We start from the raw sequence: 21,500 nt of genomic DNA on the forward strand, positions 1-21,500 counted from the left end.
GGCAGGAGGTCAGAAAGTTCTGGAAGGAAGGTCTCGAGGAGAAAGTAGAGACTTGATAGAATGCTGATGTGTTGGAATATTTAGAAAATAGTTTATAAGTGATCTCATAGTTAAATTTAAGGATAGATTTATAGAAAACCACACATATGAAAAATGCAGTAATTATTAACTATAGAAAAAAACACATAAGAAATGTCACTGTAGTCCACTGCTTCGCTTTACATTGAAGAATATCTTCATATCCATAATGATATAATCACTTGTTATGGACTTAAATGTATGTTGGGAAAGAAGGTATAGGAAGATGGGAATGGAGGGGGGATGGAATGCAAGATGCGGAATCTTCATGACTATCATAACTGGAAGTTAATAGATAATATTTTAAAATAATAAATCAACATGGCAGTTTGAAATTACCATTAAAACCTAACTTGGTTGTCTCTGGGCAGGGTAAGGATGGGCCAGGTGGCTGTCATTTTCAAAGGAAGTCTTCTGACCTTTCACTACCGCCAGTGAGGGGGAGGACCAGCTGTCACAGCACCTGGACACTTGTCAGAATGGTGTCCCAAACACCTGAATCAGCACCTGCGCCCCAATGAGCCCTGGTGACTTATATGCACTTTAATGTTTGAGAAGCATTATCTAAGTATCTTGTGATTTTATAACCATGTGCATGCATAATTTTGATAATTTTTAAAAATGGGATAAAAAAGAGAGAATAATACATTCTGAATAACTTATCTGCAAAGATGTTCAATATAGCATTATTTATGGGTTAAAAAGTGGTAAACTACCTAAATGTTTAAATCAACAGAGAATTGATTAAGAATTGTAATGAGTATATACAGTTGAATAGCATGCAGCCATTAAACTAATGATATAAATGTGCTTTTCTCTAATTAAACTTTTAATTTTGATATAATTGTAGATACATGCAGACATAAGAAGTAGAGAGATCCCCTGTACTTTGTACTCAGATTCTCATAATGGTAACATCTTATAGAATATTACAATATTCAACCAGGATATTGACACAAACCACAGATCTTACTCAGATTACCTAGTTTTCCTTGCAGTTATTTCTGTGTGTGGGGTGCATGTGTGTGCGCATGTGTGTGTATATGTAGTTCTGTGCAGTTTTATCACTTATGTAGGTTCAGGCACCTACCACCACAGCCAAGATATGGAAAAGAGTCAGCACTTCAGGATCCTTTTGCTGCTTTTTATAATCTCACCCACCACTCTCCCCCCAACCTCTGGCAACAACTAATGTGTTCTTCATCTCTATACATTTTTCATTGTTAAGAATGTTGTATAAATGGACTCCTGTAGTCCATAACCTTTTGTTATTGGCTTTTCTTTTCGCTCGGTATAATTCCCTTGAAATCCATCAAAGTTGTTACATGTGTCAAAGTTGTTACATGTGTTCATATTTTAGGGATGTACCACAGTTTGTTAACCATGGCTCTATGCTGACAGCTGAGAGCCTGGAGCCAGCTCAGGATTCTGTGTCTCCCTCTCTCTCTGCCTCCCCCACTCATGTTCTGTCTCCTCTCTCTCTCTCTCTCTTGCTCTCTTTCAAAAATAAATAAACATTAAAAAAACCAAACCATGTGTTAACTAACCATTTACCTACAGAAAGACATCTAGGTTGTTTCCAGTTTGGGGGCTATAAAGCTGCTGTGAACATTTATTTGTAGGTTCATGTGTAAACTAAGTTTTGTTTCCCTGAGATAAATGTACAAGGGGGAAATTGTGGGGTTGTATGGTAAACCCAGGTTTTGTTTCATTAGAAATTGCCAAACCTTTATTTCCAGAGTAATTGTACTGTTTTATAGTCCCATCAGAAAGGTTAGAAAATGTTCACAATGTTCCCTCTTCCAGACCCCATTTAAAAATATCTAAGTAGAAGCAGTACCTTGGATCCTTGCTATCAAAATCAGAGAAGACTATGGAGGGAAGGTCAGGAAAACTATCCACCATCCATTTAAAAAGTTGATATTTATGAATATCTAGCAGAGGCCTAAGAGATCCCCTCATGCAACCCTTGCAGATACAAAAACAGAGGTCTTACAGCAAGGTTCAGGGTTAGGAGGTAACAGAGTGGGAATCATACACGCACAGGTGTTCAAAACTTCTAGCTTTTCCCCATTTTTCTCACACATCCACAGTTCTTTCTCATCTTGCTCCCTCTTGGTCTTGGTCTTCTTCCTAAGCCCCCTTAGCCAGGGGAGCAAACCCTTGTGTGCACAAATAAGATTATAGATAAGATGCTGAGCTTGCTTTCCCTAGAATCATACATTCTTTTCCGCTAAACCTGAATTAAAAAAGGAACAAATCTCCCTCTATCCCCCTTTTTTTCTTCCTTCCCATAGGAGGTGGGTGGGGGATGGGCTAGATGGATGATGTATACTAAGGAGGGCACTTAAGATGAGCAGTGGGTGTTGTATGTAAGTGATGAATCACTGAATTCTACTCCTGAAACCAATATTGCACTGTATGTTAACTAAAATTTATTTTAAAAAATTAACATTAATTTATATTTGAGAGAGAGAGAGAGAGAGAGAGAGAGAGAGAGAGGCAGTGCATGAATGGGGGAGGGGTAGAGAGAGAGGGAGACAGAATCCGAAGCAGACTGCAGGCTCTGAGCTGTCAGCACAGAGCCCAACATGGGGCTTGAACTCTAGAGCTATAAGATCTGAGCCGAAGTCACATGCTTAACCAACTTAGCCACCCAGGCTCCCCAACTAACTAAAATTTAAATAAAAAGTTAAAAAAAGAAAAGCTGTCTCAGGAAAAAAAAAGGTGGGGGGAAGAAATCTCTATGAGTAAAGGGCACCTTCACACCCGAAGACTGCCTCCTCCTGTTTTCCATCATATAGACACACAAACATGCTGTGGTTTCTCAGGTGTGAGGTGACATTATAGAGGGTTAAATTATATGGCAGTGTGTAGGCAAGGGAAATCTTCCACATCACTGAAATGTTGGGCTTGGCCTAAAAGGCCCCCTTTTCTGGTTCCTCATGACCCAAGTCTTGGCTCAACTGTTAGACTCCAAACCTGCAAGGTAAGGGAGGCCCAGCCTCACAGCCCCTAACTCTCTATCCCATTAACCTTGTGAATATCTTAATTACATTTTCATTTTTTAACAGTCTCTTCAATATATGAAATAATCTTATTTCCTCAATTATTTATTTACTCCCACCATGCCTGCCCCTCTTTTGAGGACAGAGATCTTTATATATTCTTCCACATTGTATCCACAGCACCTAGAATATGGCTTGGTAGGTGGCTGGCACTCAGTACGTGTTCATCATACTGAAGAAACAGGTGGGAGGATCTGATCAGCTGGCAGCAGCACTTCCTATACGGCTACTACGGTGATGAGACACTGAATGGGCACAAGGGTGGACAAGCTGACCAACAGAACACAAAAGCCCGTTTTAGGCATCTCACAGACATATACAAAAAAAAAAAAAAAAAGACCAGGAAATTTTTCATAAAAGTGATTTAGGGGATTCTATCCATGACTTTGGGATAGAGAAAATATGGATATACTTGAAATGATTAAAATTAAGAACTTCTGTTCATCAAAAGATACCATTACTGAGGAAAAAGATAAGCCATGGAGTGGGAAATTATATTTGTGGCACATTTAATCAACAATGGGCTTATATCCAGAATATACACCATTAGTAAGAAAAAGGCAACCTCAAAGACAAATGGGCAAGAGATTAGGTCAGACATGTCCTCAAACAGGATATCCAAATTGTCAGAAAGCATATAAAGAATGCTCAGCCTCTTTAGACATAAAGGAAATGCAAAGTTAAGACCACAACAAGATATTTCTACCCACCTAGCAGAATGGCTAACATTAGCAAGACTGACAATACCAAACAAATGCTGATGAGAATATGGAGCAAAAGAAACTCTTAAAGGAAGGAGTATAAATTGGCATAATCACTTTGGAAAAATATTTGACAGTATCTAATAAAGCTGACGATCTGCACCCCCCAATGACCCAGCTATCCCACTCCTCATAATGCACCAGGCAGAAATGCATGTGCCTGTGCAGTACGCACCTGGGCATGAACAATCCAAGAAGCCCTAATCATGATACACCAAACTGGAGAAAGCCCTGAAGTAGCTGACTAACAAACACAGGGTCATGTGCTAATTCAAAGTAATTCTGTATAACAATGACAATGAAAGAACATTAGATACACAGCGTTAAGGATGTCTTAACATAATTAGAGCTAAAGAAAGCAGACAATAGAATGGATAGGTTTAAAGGAATTCATAAGGTTTTATTTACATAAAGTTCAAAAACAGGCAAAAATAAACTATGTTGTTCAGGGGTGTAAAGTTAAGTAGTAAAATTATAACAAAAGGCAAGGAAGTGAACACCATAAAAGTTGGCAGTGGTTAGGGCCGGAGAGAAGGACATGCTGAGCAGGAAGGGCTGGGGGCTGGTAATGTGTTTCTTGGTGGGTGAAGGTTATTCAGCTTTTGCTTTATGACAGTATATTATGTATACATTTGTGCATTGTGTCTTTCTGTATGACTTCTGAATTTCTCCCTTAAAAGAGCTTTCAGTAAACAAACTGTAGGATGCAAAATCATAGAAAGCTAAGGCCTCTCTAGACGGCATTATCACAACCATGTTAAATATATAAAACTTATTTACAGAAAAGAAGCTGGAAGAAAATTTAACAAATATTAAGAATGGTTGTCTTATGGTATTGGAATAAAAACTCTTGCTCCTTAAATGCACTCACTGTGGAAGGCAGAAACGGGAATGCGGACTGAATTCCTTGTTAATTACTCCAACCATCACTGCCTGCTCTCCCAGAAGCAGCCACAAGAGGGAGCCTTCATATATCCACGTTGAGTTTCAAGTTCCATGATTGCTCAGGACTCATCCAGAGAGCAGACTTCAAAGATCTTCTCCCCTTCCCATTCCTGTGTACTCTCTTGTCTTCCTACGTGTTTTGATATGCAAGCACACTAGGCCTTCCCTCTCCTCCGGTAAGATTTGAAAGGCAAAGAGGGATAGGAACTAACATTTATTGAGCACCTGTGGAAATTCAGAAGCACCAACTATCTCTTTATACTGAAACATATTCAATTGTATTATAGCTAAATTTTAAAAATAAACATATTAAAAATACTAGAAGACAACATAGGGAAATTTCTTTTTTAAAAATTTCACAGTGGGGAAGGATGAAGGCAGACACAAAAAAAGCCTGCATCGAACACCTGGTGGGCAAAGACTATCAATAGGTAGCTGGAAGAAAAAGGAATTTAAACAGCTGGATTTATCAAGGAAAAAAAAAAAAAAAAAAAAAAAAAAAACCAGAAACACAGAATTATAGCGAAATGCCAGTTCTTATTTGTTAGATTGCTATTTACTTAGTTTACTCCCAGAAATTGGTCACACACTGTGTTGATTAGGGTTGGGCCATCTGGGAGTGTGAGTGGTGCCCTCCCCACAGAAGGCAGACTGGCCTTCTTGCTTCACCTCTCCCCTCACTTCGGAACATTTACCATGTAGCTTCTTGCATTTAGAGGTTGGTGCGAATCACAGGGAACTCACCTCAGTCCCAGGAAGGTCCATGAGTGAGGGTGCTGTGCTCAGGCCATGGTGATGCCAGCCTCTTTTCCTGCTCTCTTCCTTCTGGTCATCCTGGTCTAGTGTTTGCAGAGAAAGTAGGAGGCTTGCTGGGGCCTTGGGGGTCCTGGGCCTTTCAGAAGCCTCTGAGCTGTTATCCACATCCATGTAGCTTCCAAGGGAAACCATGGAGACAGCACTGCTCCTGCCTGGGTAGTGGAAATCTGCCCGATGAGCACCAGGCCTGGGGTTTCGGGGCTTGGGACTCATGGGTTTGCTGGGCATGCCTTGGCTCCCATATGCCAAGCAACAGGCAGAGCTGGATGGAAGGGTGCGGCTGATCCCAGTCTGCTGGGCACAAGGGCTGGTGGGTAACATCAGCCAGGACTTCTCAGGAAAGATACCTGAAGTTAGGTACCTACCACTTTCCTGGGGGCTTGTGCATTTGATGGTTGGTTCACTTTGTCTCCTGTTATCTGGAGAGACCAAATTGCTGGATGACAAAGGTGTGGGAGCATGTGGGGGTGGCCAGTGATCTCCAAACACACAGCTTTCCTTGTCTTCTGCCTGCTCCTGACAGTGACTATTGGTCCCTGGGGGAGAGGGTCTGAGGAGATTCAAGATTTCCGGTCCTGGAACCAGACTCACTACGGCGGGCCTTTTGGGGGCTTCCACATCTTTGTTTTTCAGAAATGCACGCCAGGAACTCTGGCGCGGCCTGCTCTTCTCCTTCCGGCCCTTGAGGGCACCTGGACAACATTCATCAGTGTTCTCTTTTTCTAAAACCTTTGACTCAAAAAAATTTGCAAAGGTCTTATGAGCTAAGGCCAGCCTTGCCCTGAGCCTTTTCTCTGGAGTTTTGAGTCTCTTGGCATCAGCCCTTTCTGAGGACGGTGTCCTGCTGCCCAGGTCCTCTGGTGTTGCCACATGGTCCCCTTTCCTTAGCCCTGCAGCTTCCCCACCTGCGCCCCGGGAAATGGTCTTCAGAGTTGCGCCCGCGCCCACTTCTAGCGGCCAATAGGCCGCAGGGCCCCGACCGTCTGCACGCAGTTCCTCAAGGCCCGAAGAACCCGCGGTCGGGGCGGAGGCACCGGGTGGAGAGGGGCGAGTGGGCTGCAGACGCCCGGGTCCCTGCGCGCCGGGCTCCACTCCTGGGCTGTCGGAAGCGGACCTGCCTTTCCTGAGGGAGGTCACTCTGGGAACCGTCCGGCGCTTCCCGGGCTCCTGCAAGGCCTTGCAGGGGCGGCGAGGCTGGCCCTGCGGCGGCGGCGGCGGGGGTGCGTGGGCGCAGGCAGAGGCTGGGGCTTCCGAACCCATCTGCGCTGCCTCCGTCCCACCCGCCAGGCTCCCCGTCTCGGGGTGAAGGCCCTGGGCCCCGTGAGCATCTTCAGGCCCGGGGGCGGGAGGCCTAGCAGCCTGTGCCCTGTGTGTCCCCAAACCGGGGATCCACCTTGCCCCAGGCGGTTTCTCTTCGGCAGCCTCACCCCTGCTCAGCCGGGCCTGGGCAGGCTCCTGGGAACAAGTGTCTTTGTCCCGGGGCCTCTCTTCCGAGGCAGCTTCGGGGACCAGAACTATCGCAAGCTCTGCGTCGTGGGCCCCCTTCTGAAGAGTCCCATCGTCGTCTGCCAGTCTGCTGGCCTCCGGCAGCTCACACTCACTGCCGCAAGTTTGTGGTTTCCCAGCCCTGGGAGACTCCCAGGAGGTCGTCCCAGCACCGCAGGGAGATCCTGGTTTTTCCTCCAGAAATTCGGACAGTGTTTCTGGAAGAGGACCTGTTTTCCTCCTGGTGGCCTGCAGACCTTTCTGCTCAACAGCTACAATGATGAGTGTGCACCTGCCCCTAGATGTTTCCACCTTGGGCCCTAGCTTCAGGCCCTCAGGAGAGGGCCAGGCACCACCCGCCAGCCCCTGGTCGCACTCATCCCCACCACTGCAAGGAGACACAGGGGCTGCTCTGGTTTCTGAAAATTCCAGCAAGGCACTTTTGGTGCCTTGGGGGTCTAGAACCATCACATCTTCCAGCTCCTTTGAGGTGTCTGTTGCACTTGATTTCAGGGTGGTCTCTGGAGTATCTGAACAATCACTCACTTTGCAGCAACCCATCCAGTCTCTGTTCCACACCTGTGTCCCGCTATTGCTGGAATGATGTGGGAACTTGGCCCTAACAGGTGGCTTTCTTTTCTCACTGAGAATGTACTTTGATCCGTAATTACTGGTTTGGTTTCCTGCCTCAACAGAAATGTCCTGAAGGTGCTTTTGTCTGTCACTCACATCAGCATCGTTTGGTGCAGGGCCAGTGCCTTGGGGTTCCTCTTGTAGGTTTTCTGGGCTATGTTCCGACTTGCACTCTGTGGGCACTGGCACTTCCTCTGTGCTAAAGCTCACGGAGTCCGCAGTAAGGCATGAAGAGACTGGGCAGGATCTAGAATCCTGTCCCAACTGGTTTTCCAGCCAGAGATGTTCACAGGGTGTGTCCTGAAAGGCCCTTTTCCAGCTAAGAGCACTGGGTTTATACTGATCCTGCAAATAAGGGGCCCTCCTCTGGGAAGCAGGAAGTAAAGGAGACAGTCGGGTGAAGACAGGGTGGAGAGGGTTTCGTGTTCTTGGGTCTCGTTCTGCTTCAGTCCCTTCCTTCAAATGAGTCCCAAATTTCACAAAATTCTGCCCTGGAGGATTCTCAGGGTATCTTAAGGGAAACACTGCTATGGAGTGGGCCCTAGTCAGTGTCCTCATGTGCTGACAGCAGTGCTCTGTGGATGTTCTGTCCTCGTCATTAATATTTTCGGGGGCACTGTGGTGAAGCTTGGCATGAAGGAGGCAAGATGTCCCTAAAGGAAGCTGGCAAGGGGCATCAGAGCAGGGCTGGAAGCAGAGCAAGTCTGTGTACTCTTCAGGGCCTAGAGTACTTCCCTTTTTTGTTCTGGCTCCCACAGGGCCTGTGCTGTGCTCAGGGCCTTTGAAAGGTAGCCCTGGTCCCCTGGCCCTGCTGTGGATATGTGGCCAGCTCTGGCCCAGTTCACAGCACCAGAGAAGGAAGGGCCAGACCACTGGGATGTCCAGACAACTCTCAGACCTGGATTTCTGAAGAGAAGAAATAGAGAACCCCCCGAGGACTTGTGCAGTTGCCTTTGCTGGCTGGAGACTGTAGCTGCCTGTGGTGCCCTGTGAGCAGCCCTCTGTGTGGTGAGGAGACCCTGCCAGAAAAGACTCTTGCTCCAGGCTGGCCACACTGCTGTCCTGGAAGTGTTCTGTCTTCTCTTCTCCAGCAACTGCAGCAAAGGTTTGGAACCCAGTTTCATAAGACTCTTCCTTGAAGCCAGGGGACAAATCTAGTTCCTCTTTTGAGTCAAGCTCAGGGACATTAGTTGAATGCTGCTCCTGAGGAGCTCTGGTTGCTGGTATGTCAGGGCATCCCCAGTGTCCTTCTCTGTCCACAGAGGTACCACTTAGAGGAAGGCAGGTTCCCCCTGTGAAGCCACCAGGCAGGGACTCTGTGTCGGAAGCACTTTCAAAGGAGTCGGTTTTTGTGTCTGATTGACTTTCGCTCTGGTGGGACAATGTCTCAAAATCATCATGGTCTGTTTCTTGACTCCATCCCTGTTGCTCTGGTTCTGCAGGTGAAGTGGGGAACTGCTTATCTTCAATCTTGTCTTCACCGGGTGGGTGTGCACCTGGCTCTGGAGGCTGGAAGGGCAAGAGGAGAGGAGTCAGAGATGAGGCCTCAGGATATTTGCACACGTTTACACTGCACCAGCCTTTGTCAGAAGGAGGAAGGTTCAGAAACATCTCATTAGTCCCCCATGTGCCCCTCAGAAAAGAAAGGTAAATATGAATATGAATAGCTACCTTTTATTAGCACAGAAAACAAGTGATGAAGCCAAACCCAAACGGCAGGGAGAAAATGTGGCGCGTAGTTAACGTAAAGCTATTAAAAGTCAGAATAGGCCAAATAAACACGTGAAGTTTAAGTAAGTATAAATACGTCGTGTGAGTCACAGCAAAAAGCATCTCTCTGTCTAATGTTCTCAGCAGGAAATAACAAATTAATAAAAGTTTGCTTCCTGTTGTTTGTTCTTACATAATCAGCTGGATTAAAGTCAAGAGCCTCATATTTAGAAGTATTTTCTGAGTTAGGTTTACTGGAGTAAAAAAAAAAAAAATATATATATATATATATATATACACACACACACATATATATATATATACACACATATAAGAATTATTGAATTTCAAACATATTTTTTTGACATTATAATGCCCAACAGCTTTGAGAACAGGAAGGAAAAAAGAGAACTGTGCAAATATTTGCAAATTTTCCTTTTGTTGTTATACATTTCTTTTTTTTAAATGTTTGTTTATTTTTGAGAGAGAGAGTGAGACAGAGCATGGGCGGAGGAAGGCCAGAGGGAGAGAGGGAGACACAGAATTGGAAGCAGGCTCCAGGCTCTGAGCTGTCAGCACAGAGCCTGACGCGGGGCTCGAACTCATGGACCACGAGATCATGACCTGAGCTGAAGTTGGACACCCAACTGACTGAGCCACCCAGGCCCCCCATGTCATTATACATTTCTTAATCAACTTGTTTGAGCTATAAATTTATATGTATTCATTTAAAGTGGATGGATTTATGCATTTTGACAAATGTAGACACCCATGTAACTACCACCATGATAAAAATCTATTTCTATTTCTCAAAAAAGCCCCCTCCCTCCTCCTAGTCATTCCCCACGCCCTTCCCCCCATGCCCCAGTGACCTACTTTCTGTTTCACAGACTAGATCTGTCTTTTCTGGAGTTTCTCAGATGACCAGAATATGCCGTATGTACTCTTCAGGGTCTGGCTTCTTTCTTTCAGCATAGTATTTTAGAGCTTCATCCGTAGGTCGTGGTTGTAGCATGTATTATACAGATAGTGCCTTGAACTTGGTGATAATGCTGTACCAAACGTTCAATTACCAAACTCCCCAGACTCCCTGGACCAGGAGTGGGGCAGACACTTGGCTTCACTTGTAGCTAAGGTGCCTCCACACAAGTTTTTTACAGAAGCCATTCACTCAACCAGCCCTCCCTAAGCATGGTTTCTCAGGACTTGTCTTAAGAGATTTCCCAAAGTAAAATTGCTTTTAATTCTCCAAAACTGAGAAGAGAAAAACAGGTGAACACCAAAGCATGTGCTGTGTGAGGCTTTTAAGGTACAAGATAGATTCAGAATATCAGGAATAACACAATACTATAGTTTCAAATTTGTTGCAAAGTAGGAAGGAGTGGGAAATAGGAGAGGAAACATTAAAAATCAAACCATTTGGAAAGGAGGACCCTGTGGTTGCTGTGTGGTCCAGGGGAGAGAAGGGTTAAGAAGCTAGGGATCCCAGGGTCCCCAGCAAGGGTGTGCCAGGTGCCAGGCACCTCCCATGGCCCCGGGGAGGATAAGCAAGACAGGGATGTGAACATGCCTTGGCAAGCACAGAGGCCTGTTTTGGGAACAAGTGAAGAGAGAAGGCCAGCTACAGGCCTGCAGCGTTCTCTTGCTCAGTAAATGCTGCGTTGGGAACACCTCTATTCACTCATCTGGCCAACCGTGTCATTAAGCTGGGACTGACCTTCTGACCGTGGAGCATGTGGGCTGTTCGTTCGGCACTGTCATAGCCTGACATCACCTTACAGACTTACAGTGGCATACTCACATGCATCACCTGACATACTCATAGTGGGCCACATAGTGGCCCAGAGAATCTCAAAGTCCCAAGTTCCAAATGACTGAAGACCTGCACAATGAGTACCCTAAAATACCAGAGGTCTCATTCCTGTCCCCACCTCTGCCCAGCATATCCTCCCAGAACAGGGCCAGGAGGGGATGGGCTGCTACCAAGAAACCAGACTCCCTGGCTGGGTGTTGTTGAGGGCTAAGCTGTTCTTGGAGTTCCAGGTCATTTTGGCAAGAGATCTCACTATGTCTCAACAAAAATAAAAGACTTTGGGAAAAAAATATAACTTTTCCAGATCACAAGATTGGCATAGTCTCTGGAAGAGCACTGGAATAGCAGATTTAATTTTCCTTAAAGTGTACAAATGCTGAAATATGGAGAGTATGTTTTTTAAAAAAAGCATTTGATTTGGTTGAATATTAGGTTCTAAATCTTATGAAAAAAGAATATTTTCTTCTGACTTGATTCGTAAGTAATCCTCAAATAATTTCTCAACACCGATCCATATAATTCCAGGGTTATCCTAAAGGATGGCCTGCGGGTTAAAGCTAGAGGCAAAAATATTCTTTTTGAAGTTTTTTTGGGGGGGGGGGGTGAGTGGTGGTCAAATTTTAATGCTTTTAAGCAGAAAAGCTCTTTTTCTTTTGTCACAGCCTTGGCACTCTTAATTATCTTGTTTTTGTAAATATATGCAGCTTCAAACACTAGGGTAAGATGTTTGAACTTCCTCCTGTATTTTTTTTTTCTAGCTGCCTTTATGATTTGCTCTTTGACCCCTGGTTTACTTAGATGTATGTTTTAGTTATCTTTTTGTTTCTGATTTCTGTTTAATTATATTATAATCAGAGAGTGTGGTCTGTATGATATTGATTCTTTGAAATTAGTTGAAAGTGGGTTTATGGCCTAATACATATTAAGGCTTTATTTCACAAATGTTCCATGGATATTCGAAGAGAATGTGTATTCTCTAACAGGTTCATGCAGGGTTTAACAGGTGCTCATTAGCTCAAGTTTGTGAATTGTTAAATCCTTGTTAAATCCTCAGTAATATGACCAGTTTTTTATATGCTATTAAGAGAAGTGCGTTAAAATTACTGACTGTAGTGATACATTTATCAATTTATTTTTTAACTCTATCATCTTTTGATTTACATATTTCAGCACTATGTTAGTAAGTGCATGAAAAAGTTTATAATTGTACATCTTCCCAGTGAGTGGCTCTTTTTATTATTACATAGTAACCTTCTTCATCCCTTATAAAGGTTTTTACTTTCAATGTGATCTTCTCTAATGTTAGTAGACCTACAATAGCTTTCTTTTGGGTATTTGCCTCATATATGCTTTCCCATTCTTTTATTTCAGTTTTCAATTTATGTCCCGTAGGTGTATTTTTCATAAACAACATAGAGCTGGGGTTTTGAAGCCCAATGTTTCAGTCACTTTTAACCAGAGAGTTTAACCTGTGAGCATCTATTGTGACCACTCGTATGTTTGGGTTTCTTTTTACCACCATATTTTATTATTTTTGACCTCCCCCTTTTTTCCCTAGGGATTTCCCTTTATTGTGTGAACTCTGCAATGGTTTGCTTAACAGCATATATTTAAAGGAATGTTATGCTTTGTTTTATGTCTTTTTGTTGCAGTGAGCATTTGGGGAAATATACAATCTGCAATAATTCTAGAATCAGAAAAGTTCCCATCACTTTGCTCATCGTGGCCTGGCTGTCTGTCTGCTCACTCACAGAAATCACTCTGGCAGACGCCCCTAAAGACCTCTGCATTGCCAAACCCAAGGCTCTGGTTTCCTCTCTCGCTCACTTTTTTTTTTTTACTTTAATTTTTTACAACTTTACTGAGGTATAGTTGACATAAAATAAACTGTACATATTGCAAGTGTACAATTGAAGTTTTTACATTCATCCGGGAAGCCATGACCACAGGCAAGATAATGAACCTTTCTCTTGCTTCCAAAAGCGACCTGATGCTTTTTTGTTCCTTCTCATCATCCCCCTCTCAACTCTCCCTGGCCACTCTCCTCCACCCCCCGGTGATCTTTATCTGTTTTCTGCTGCTATAGATTACTTTGAATTTTCTAGAATTCCATGGAAATGGAATCACACAGTATATATTTTTTGTCTGGCTTTGTCCACTCAGCACAATTATTTTGAGAGTCACTATGCTGCATGTGTTGATAATGAGTGGCATTTCATTGTATAGAGGTGGCACAACTGGTTTATCCATCCATCTGCTGATGGACATTGAGTTGCTCCCAGTTTTTGGCTTTCCAAGTAAAGCTGTAGTGAACATTTTTATACGTCTTTGTATGGATGTGTGCTTGCATTTCTCTTGAGTAAATATGGAGGAATGGAATGCCTGGATCATATGGAAGGGCTCCATGTTTAATTTCTTAAGAAACAGCAAACTGCTTTCCTTTCCACTCCCTTTTACACTCCCCTGGCAATATATGGGGGCGAGGTGCTCCACACCCCCACCCACATCTGGGACAGTCAGCTTTGTTCATTTCAGCCATCCTAGTGGGTTTGAAGTGGTATCTCATTGTGTTCTTTTTTTTTTTTTTTTGTCATTGTGTTCTTAATTTGCATTTTCCTAATGACATATGATGTTGAGCATCTTTTCATACACATTTTTCCATCTATACATCTTCTCTGGTTTCATATCAGTTCAAATTTTTTGCCCATTAAAAAAACTTGGGTTGTAGTCTTATTACTGAGTTGTAAGACTTCTTTATAGATCCCAGATATAAGTCTTCTGCTTGAGATAGAGATAGGTCACAAAGTTTCTTCCAGCCTGTGCCCTGCCTTTTCATTTTATTAACAATTATTCTTTATTTACAGAGTGAAAACTTTTAATTTTTATGAAGTCCAATTCATTGATTTTTGTGTGTTGAATTTTAAAGACTCTTTACAACCTAAGGTCGCAAAGACTTTTTCCTATCATTTTTTCTAGAGTATGATAGATAGAATAATATCCCTCTCCCCCAAAAGATCCCCATGTCCTAATCCCTGAAATCTGTCAGTGTTACCTTTTACAGCAAAAGGGATTTTGAAGATATGGTTATGTTAAATATCTTGAGAAGATTATGCTGAATTATCTGGGTGGACCTGATGTAATCACAAGAATCCTTTTAAGGGAAAAATGGAGGCAAGAGAGTCAGAGAAGGATGTGTGATAATGGGAGAAGAAACAGAGTGATTCAGGGGAGGGCCTCAAGCCAAGGAATGCAGGTGGCCTTCAGAAGCTGGAGACAGCAAGTAAAGGATTCTCCCCTAGAGCCTTCAGAAGGGAACACAGTCCTGCTGACTCCTTGGTTTTAGCCCACATGAGAGTTTTCCATGGTTATCTAACAGTGGGCATGTGTAGTAACACTAGCATGAAGCCCAAGCACTGTGTTACATAGAACTATGATGTTTTCCAGAGAAAGGTCATGGTCTTTTCAGTGCAGTAAAGAGTCTGGGTTACAGGCCTGTTTTTCTCACTTGCCTGAGTCCACATCTCTGTCAATGACTGCCACGTGGCCGATTGTGCTTACCCTACTGGATTTGGGGAAGATGAAGGAAGGATATCAGAGCTCTCTAAAAATTCTAAATATTCTCCTACCACTCTAGGTTATCTTGATTTTTCCATGTCAAGTGTGGAAAATAAACACCCTATTCTATCAGTTCTTTTCACAGCTAGCTTGGTCACAAATACCTTGAGGACATAAATTATGTCACATACCTGTTATCTCCTGTAGCATCTAGCACAGGGCTTGGTACAGAGTAAACACAAAGTAAGTATTTGAGGGACACAGAATTACACAGGATCACCACTGCAATGGATGGCTATTTTATTTTTTTGTTTTACTTATTTATTATTTTTCATGAACATACTTTATTGTCAAATTGGCTTACATATAACACCCAGTGCTCAACCCAACAAGTGCCCTCCTCAATGCCCATCACCCACTTTCCCCTCTCCTCCCTCCCATCCACCCTCAGTTTGTTCTCTATATTTAATAGTCTCTTGTGGTTTGCCTCCCTCTCTCTCTGTTTGTAACTATTTTTTTCTCCCTTTCCTTCTCCCATAGTCTTCTATCAAGTTTCTCAAGATGCACATATGAGTGAAAACATATGATACCTGTCCTTCTCTGACTGACTTATTTCACTCAGCATAGTACCTTCCAGTTCTATCCACATTGCTGCAATTGGCATGATTTCATTCTTTTTCACTGCCAAGTAGTATTCCATTGTATATGTAAACCACATCTTCTTTATCCATTCATCAGTTGATGGACATTTAGGCTCCTTCCATAATTTGGCTATTGTTGATGGATGGCTATTTTAAACTCCAGCTAAAGATCTGAATATCTTATCATTTTATTTTCATATGTCATTTTCCCCAAACATAATATTCAAAGGCACATTCAGATTTACATACACATGTTCCACTTATTGTATGCATTAGACCTGTGCCAGCAGAGGCAGAATATCTTCCTGTTTAAGTTTTTCAATTTGTGAATATATTTTGCTGCAGAAATGAAATATTTTACTATTCTATTTGAGTAAAGAAGTGGGGTTTTTGTTTGTTTTTTTACAAAAGGAAACTCTTATTCAAATAATTGGACTTAAAGTGCCATTCTCACGAGACCTCAGATGAGAGGGAGGGTGAGTGTCACTACAGTCTGTCCTCTGGCTGCTGGAGGAGCATCTGGTGACCCTTCAGTCACAGCTCAGGTCATGGCATACAGTGGGCAAATTTTTCCAGTCAATGTCTGGCAGGTGAGCTAATGAGTAGAAGGCAGTGGAGGTTACATCATGGGGGTGGAGAGAGGCTGACAGGACCAGAAAAAGTTGAGGAAGTGTGAGGAGCCCCAGAGACTCCCTGCTCACCTCAGTTTCAGAGCAAGCTATATGGTATCACCTCCAGCACATCTACTTGCTTACCTAACCTCATGCCCCACCCATCCCTGACATTTGACACTGAGCCGATTATATTTATCTTTTCACTCTCTGAAAAGCATGGGTTTCCAGGTCAATCATTCCCACTGATGGGATTACAAGGAGGATGTATTCTCTACACTCTCCAAGGACTCACTCAAGCAGTTTCTACCTCACTGCACCTAAATGCACTTACTTCTTACCCATTTGTTAGATGACAGGAATTCTTCTACCTGTAAAGTCCTTTTAGGCAGTTAATGGGAGTTACAATGTGATCCTAGAAGTATTACTATTATGTTGACTTAAGAATATTCTAGAATCCCAGGGCACCTGGCTGGCTCAGTCAGTGGAGTGTGTGAGTTTTGATCTCGGGCTTGTGAGTTTGAGCCCTACATTGGGTGTAGAGATTACTTAAGCATAAAATCTTAAAAAAAGAAAATATTCTAGAATTCCAAATTGCTTTTTCCCTTAATTATCCCTGATTCTATACACTCAGGCTGAATTTCCACATATATCACTTTCTATCTTTCCCCCCTTTTTAAAAACATTTTATTTATTTTTGAGAGAGACAGAGAGAGCATGAGCAGGGGAGGGGAAGAGAGAGTGGGGGGACAGAGGATCTGAAGTGGGCTCCCCAACAACAGTGAGTCAGACCTGGAGCTTGAACTCACAAACCATGAGATCATAACCTGAGCCCAAGTCAGACACTCAAACAACTGAGCCACCCAGGTGCCCAACACTTTCTATTTTCAAAGGCCCTGTAGTTATCTTCTGCTCTGTCTGATTTTTTCTGGAAGGGCACAGATGCATTTGCCAAAATTCTGGATTCAGAGCTACTTAAGAAGTTGCCATTTACTAGAAACTACTATGTGCCAGAAACAATTTCACATAAAAGACACACAAAACAAAGCCCCTTCTATCAGAGCAGTTGTGAACTAACAAAGGAACAACCACCTAGACAACTGGCAAGACTGAACTGTGTTCCATGTGCTACCAATGGTATAAACAGAAACTATACACACACATGAAAATGAGTGATTTCAGGGGGAGGATGGTTTTACAGGGGCTGCCCTTCGAGCTGTGCTATGACAGATGAAGTTTCATGGATGCCTGGTGGGAAAAGTGTAAAAGTGGGCAGTTTCTATGACCTCACAGGCAAGGGCAAAAGGAGACAGAGGCCAGATATTGTGGGGACTTGTAGGTGGGTTGAAGAATTGTATCTCATTCTGAGTTCAAAGAGGAAACCAACAAAGAATTTAAGACACAGAGTAACATGATGTGGTATACCTGTAGTCAACCTGGACAGTTGGAAAGCTACTGTAGTTGTTTACTTGTCTTTTCTGTTACCCTCTAATGTCTCACTGCTGGGCATCTACCAAAGGCACCCTATTGTCTGGCTATATGCCCTCATGTTGGCCCCTACAACACTTTCCCCATGGACTACTCCAAGTTGTCAATTGCATCACCTGAGAAACCAACCCAGCTCCATCCCCAGTGGGAAATGGGCATTTAAACACAGCTTTGAGAGGTAAAAAGTTAGTGACTCATTGTGATGAGAATTTGAGTTATACAACTTACTTCCCCATTCTGTACCTCAGCATCCTCACTTGTAAATGAAGGCTTATGACTAGATTAGCATTTTCCAAGACTGCATTCTGACTGTAGCTTCTGCCCTGGGATGTAAATGAACTCAAAGGAGCATTACTCCCACTCTTACAATGAAAAAGCCAAATTAACATCAAATTCATAACTTTTTTGGGGACATCTGAGAGCTGAGGTTGCAGAACAAACTACTGGCCCAAAATATGAAGAGAGACAGACATCTACTGGGGGACAGGAGACCCAAACATCCAAGACTAATATCAAATGATCTAACACAACCATAATTAGAATCCTAGGAGGAGAGGAGAAAGAATAGGGGAGAAGGAATATACGAAGCAAGAAGTCCAAGAATTTCCCTAAATGAATGATAATATTAAACCACAGATTCATAAGGTTCAAAGGAAAAAAAGCTCACATATAGGCATATCACACTGAAACTACTGAAAATCAAAGACAAAGAGAAAATCTTGAAAGAAGATAGATAAAGAGAAACTATAGGGAAAAAAATGAGGATAAGAATTAGAGCAAAAATCTTATCAGAAACCATGCAAGACCATACACAGCAGAGAGACTTTTTTAAAGAGCTGAAAGAGAAAATATATCCAGCAAAAGAATCTTTCAAACATGAAGGAAAAATAAGAACCTTCCTAACAAAAATTGAGGGAATTAATTTTCAGCAGACCCACTACATAGGAAATGTTGAAATTTCTTCAGGCAGCAGGTGCTTGGGTGGCTCAGTTAAATGCCCCACTCTTGATTTTGGCTCAGGTCATTATCTCACAGTTCATGTGATTGAGTCTCGCATCTGTCTTTGCATTGATAGTGCTGAGCCTGCTTGGGATTCTCTCTCCCTCTCTCTTGGCTCCTCCTTGGCATCCTCATACACACACACACACACACACACACACACACACACACACGCACACTCTCTCTCTCTCAAAACAAACAAATAAATAAACTTAAAAAAAAAAAAAAAAAAAAAACTTCTCCAGGCAGAAGGAACATGATAGCAGACTGAAACTTGGATCTGCACAAAGAAATGAAGAGTGCAAACGAGGAGCAGAAGGAATGTTTTGGACCTGATAAAGGTCAACTACAAGAATCCTAAGGCTAACTTGATGCTTAACAGTGTAAGATTGAATGCTTCCTCTGTAGGACTTCAACAAGGCCAGGGTTTTTCTCTAACTCAACACTGAACTCTGGAGTCCTAGCCAGTGTAATAAGGCAATAAAAAGAAATAAAAGAAATACAGATTAAAATGAAAGAAACTAAAGAGTCTGTGTGTGATTTTCTATATAGAAAATCTCAAAGAAACTAAAACAAACAAACAAAAAACACATAAAAACCCCTCCTGGAATTAGCAGGTGATTTTAACAAGGTTACAAGACAACAAGGTCAAGAAAAAACAAAACAAAACTGCATTTCTATATAAGCAATTAGAATTTGAAATAAAAAATAGAATTTACAATAGTAGCTAAAAATTATATCCATAGGTATAAATCTAAGGAAATATATTCAGAATCTATATGCTATATTTCATTAGCATGGCTCTTTAATCAGTACTGATAAAAGAAATCAAAGAAGATCTAAATATATGAAGAAAGTATGCTGTTTATAGATTTAAGGACTTAATATTGCTTAATATAATTACTGAATATTAATAATATTACTATTACTTAATATTACTAAGAAGCCAATTCTCCCCATTTTTGAACAATTTGAGTAACAAAAATAACCATATTATTGACTTATAACCCAAAGAAGAGAACAATTATCCATAAGCCTATACTAATATGAATAAATGACTGTATAAATTTTTAAAAAGGAAGAAAAGAAAATTCTTCTTTATGGAAAAATTACAACTAGTGAATGTGGAAAAAATGAGGGAAAAAGAAAACTGCCATTACAATGCCACAGTAAGAGTTGTTTCAGGGAAGATCTACCAATGAATGTTAAAGTCATGTGTAAAGAGTGATCAAAAGGTTCACACTCTGACTGAGTAATCTCACTTGAGAAAGTCTAACCTAAGGAAAGACTCTGTAATGTGACATGTCCATTGAAGATCTATTTGCAAAATTTAAAAAGGGAAATAATTTGTGATCCACACTAGGAAAATGATTAAACAAATTAAGCCATATGCACTCAATGGACAATTAGGCAGCCATGAAGAATGTAATTAATAGGGATGCCTGGGTGGCTCAGTCAGTTAAGCGTCCAAATTTGGCTAAGGTTATGATCTCACAGTTTGTGGGTTCAAGCCCTGCATTGGGCCCTGTGCTGACAGCTCAGAGCCTGGAGCCTGCTTCAGATTCTGTCTCTGCCCCTCCCCCACTCATGCTCTTTCTCTCTCAAAAACAAATAAACGTTAAAAAAAATTTTTAATGTAATTTATAAAGGCTATTGAATAGTAGAGAAAATATGTATTGTGGGATACATAATTTCTATGACCATAGAACGTTTTAAAAATACAAAAACACTGAAATGAAATAAACCAAAGAAACATTTTTGTTATAGTCAAAACATTTTTTTCTATTTGCCACATAAAGTGGTTAAATTACCCTGATAACTTAAAAATATTTGGAAAGAATTCCCTTTTTATAAATATGAATTGTAGGTAATTTTGTTAATAATTAAAATTTTTTTTAATGTTTATTTATTTTTGAGACAGAGAGACAGAGCATGAACGGGGGAGGGTCAGAGAGAGGGAGACACAGAATCCGAAACAGTCTCCAGGCTCCGAGCTGTCAGCACAGAGCCGGACGTGGGGCTCGAACTCACAGACCGCGAGATCGTGACCTGAGCCGAAGTCGGCTGCTCAATGGACTGAACCACCCAGGCGCCCCATTGTTAATAATTTAAATAGACCTTCAGGAGAAAGAGCTATGTCAATTACTTCTTTGTACCCCATAGTGCTTAGTTGTAAGACCTTATAATGTAGAATGATCTCAATATCTTCATACTGATTCATTATCAATATTCATAGCTATAGCAGGTGCATCAAGAAAGTATAGTGCTTGTTTCTCTTCACAGCTTTCATTTCTTCATTTCACCAGTGGAGAACCTGGGTTCCAACCCTACTTGGCAGTAATGAGGTGGTGCTCCTGTCTTTGTAAGAACAGTGTCAAAGGAGGCCTGCTAAGTTATAATATTTAACTAAGATCCAGTGTTTCATAATATGATACCAAAAATGTCCAGAATAGAATAGAAAATAACTCATCACATCAAGAAGCAGGAAAATCTCTACTTACATAAGGACAGACACTCAACAGATGCCAACACCAAAATAACAGATGTTAGAATTATCTGATATGGATTTTAAAGCAGCCGTCATAAAAGTGTTTGAAACAAATGAAAAAGTGGACTCAGCGTCCCCCTGCTCCAAAATAGAAGATATAAAGAAGAGCCAAAAGGAACATTTAGAAATGAAATATACAATACTGAAATTTAAGAATTCAATGGATGGGTTCAAAAGCAGTATGGAGAAGGCCATGGAAATAATCAGAGAACCTGAAGACAGAACAATGGGAATTATATCATTTGAACACCAGAGAGAAAACAGATTGGATAGAAAAATGGACAGAGCCTCAGGGATCTACAGGACTACAACAAGATATAACATCCAGGAAACAGATTTTCCTTATCCT

The 21,500-nt window shown here is 41.9% G+C and overlaps 1 protein-coding gene across 3 annotated transcripts in view; it reads right to left on the bottom strand.

The window, feature by feature from the left end:
• The window catches only part of ARHGEF4 (Rho guanine nucleotide exchange factor 4), a 260,980-nt gene that overhangs the window by 163,654 nt on the left and 75,826 nt on the right, over positions 1 to 21,500 (bottom strand). For all 3 annotated transcript variants that reach the window (XM_060623854.2, XM_060623853.2, XM_060623852.2), the window contains exon 2: positions 5,597 to 9,295. In XM_060623854.2, coding sequence (XP_060479837.2) covers positions 5,597 to 9,295 — 3,699 coding nt within the window. The remainder of the gene's footprint in view (positions 1 to 5,596; positions 9,296 to 21,500) is intronic.

This window comes from Panthera onca, chromosome C1, assembly GCF_046562875.1.
Source record: "Panthera onca isolate mPanOnc1 chromosome C1, mPanOnc1 haplotype 2, whole genome shotgun sequence".
Taxonomy (NCBI): Eukaryota; Metazoa; Chordata; class Mammalia; order Carnivora; family Felidae; genus Panthera; species Panthera onca.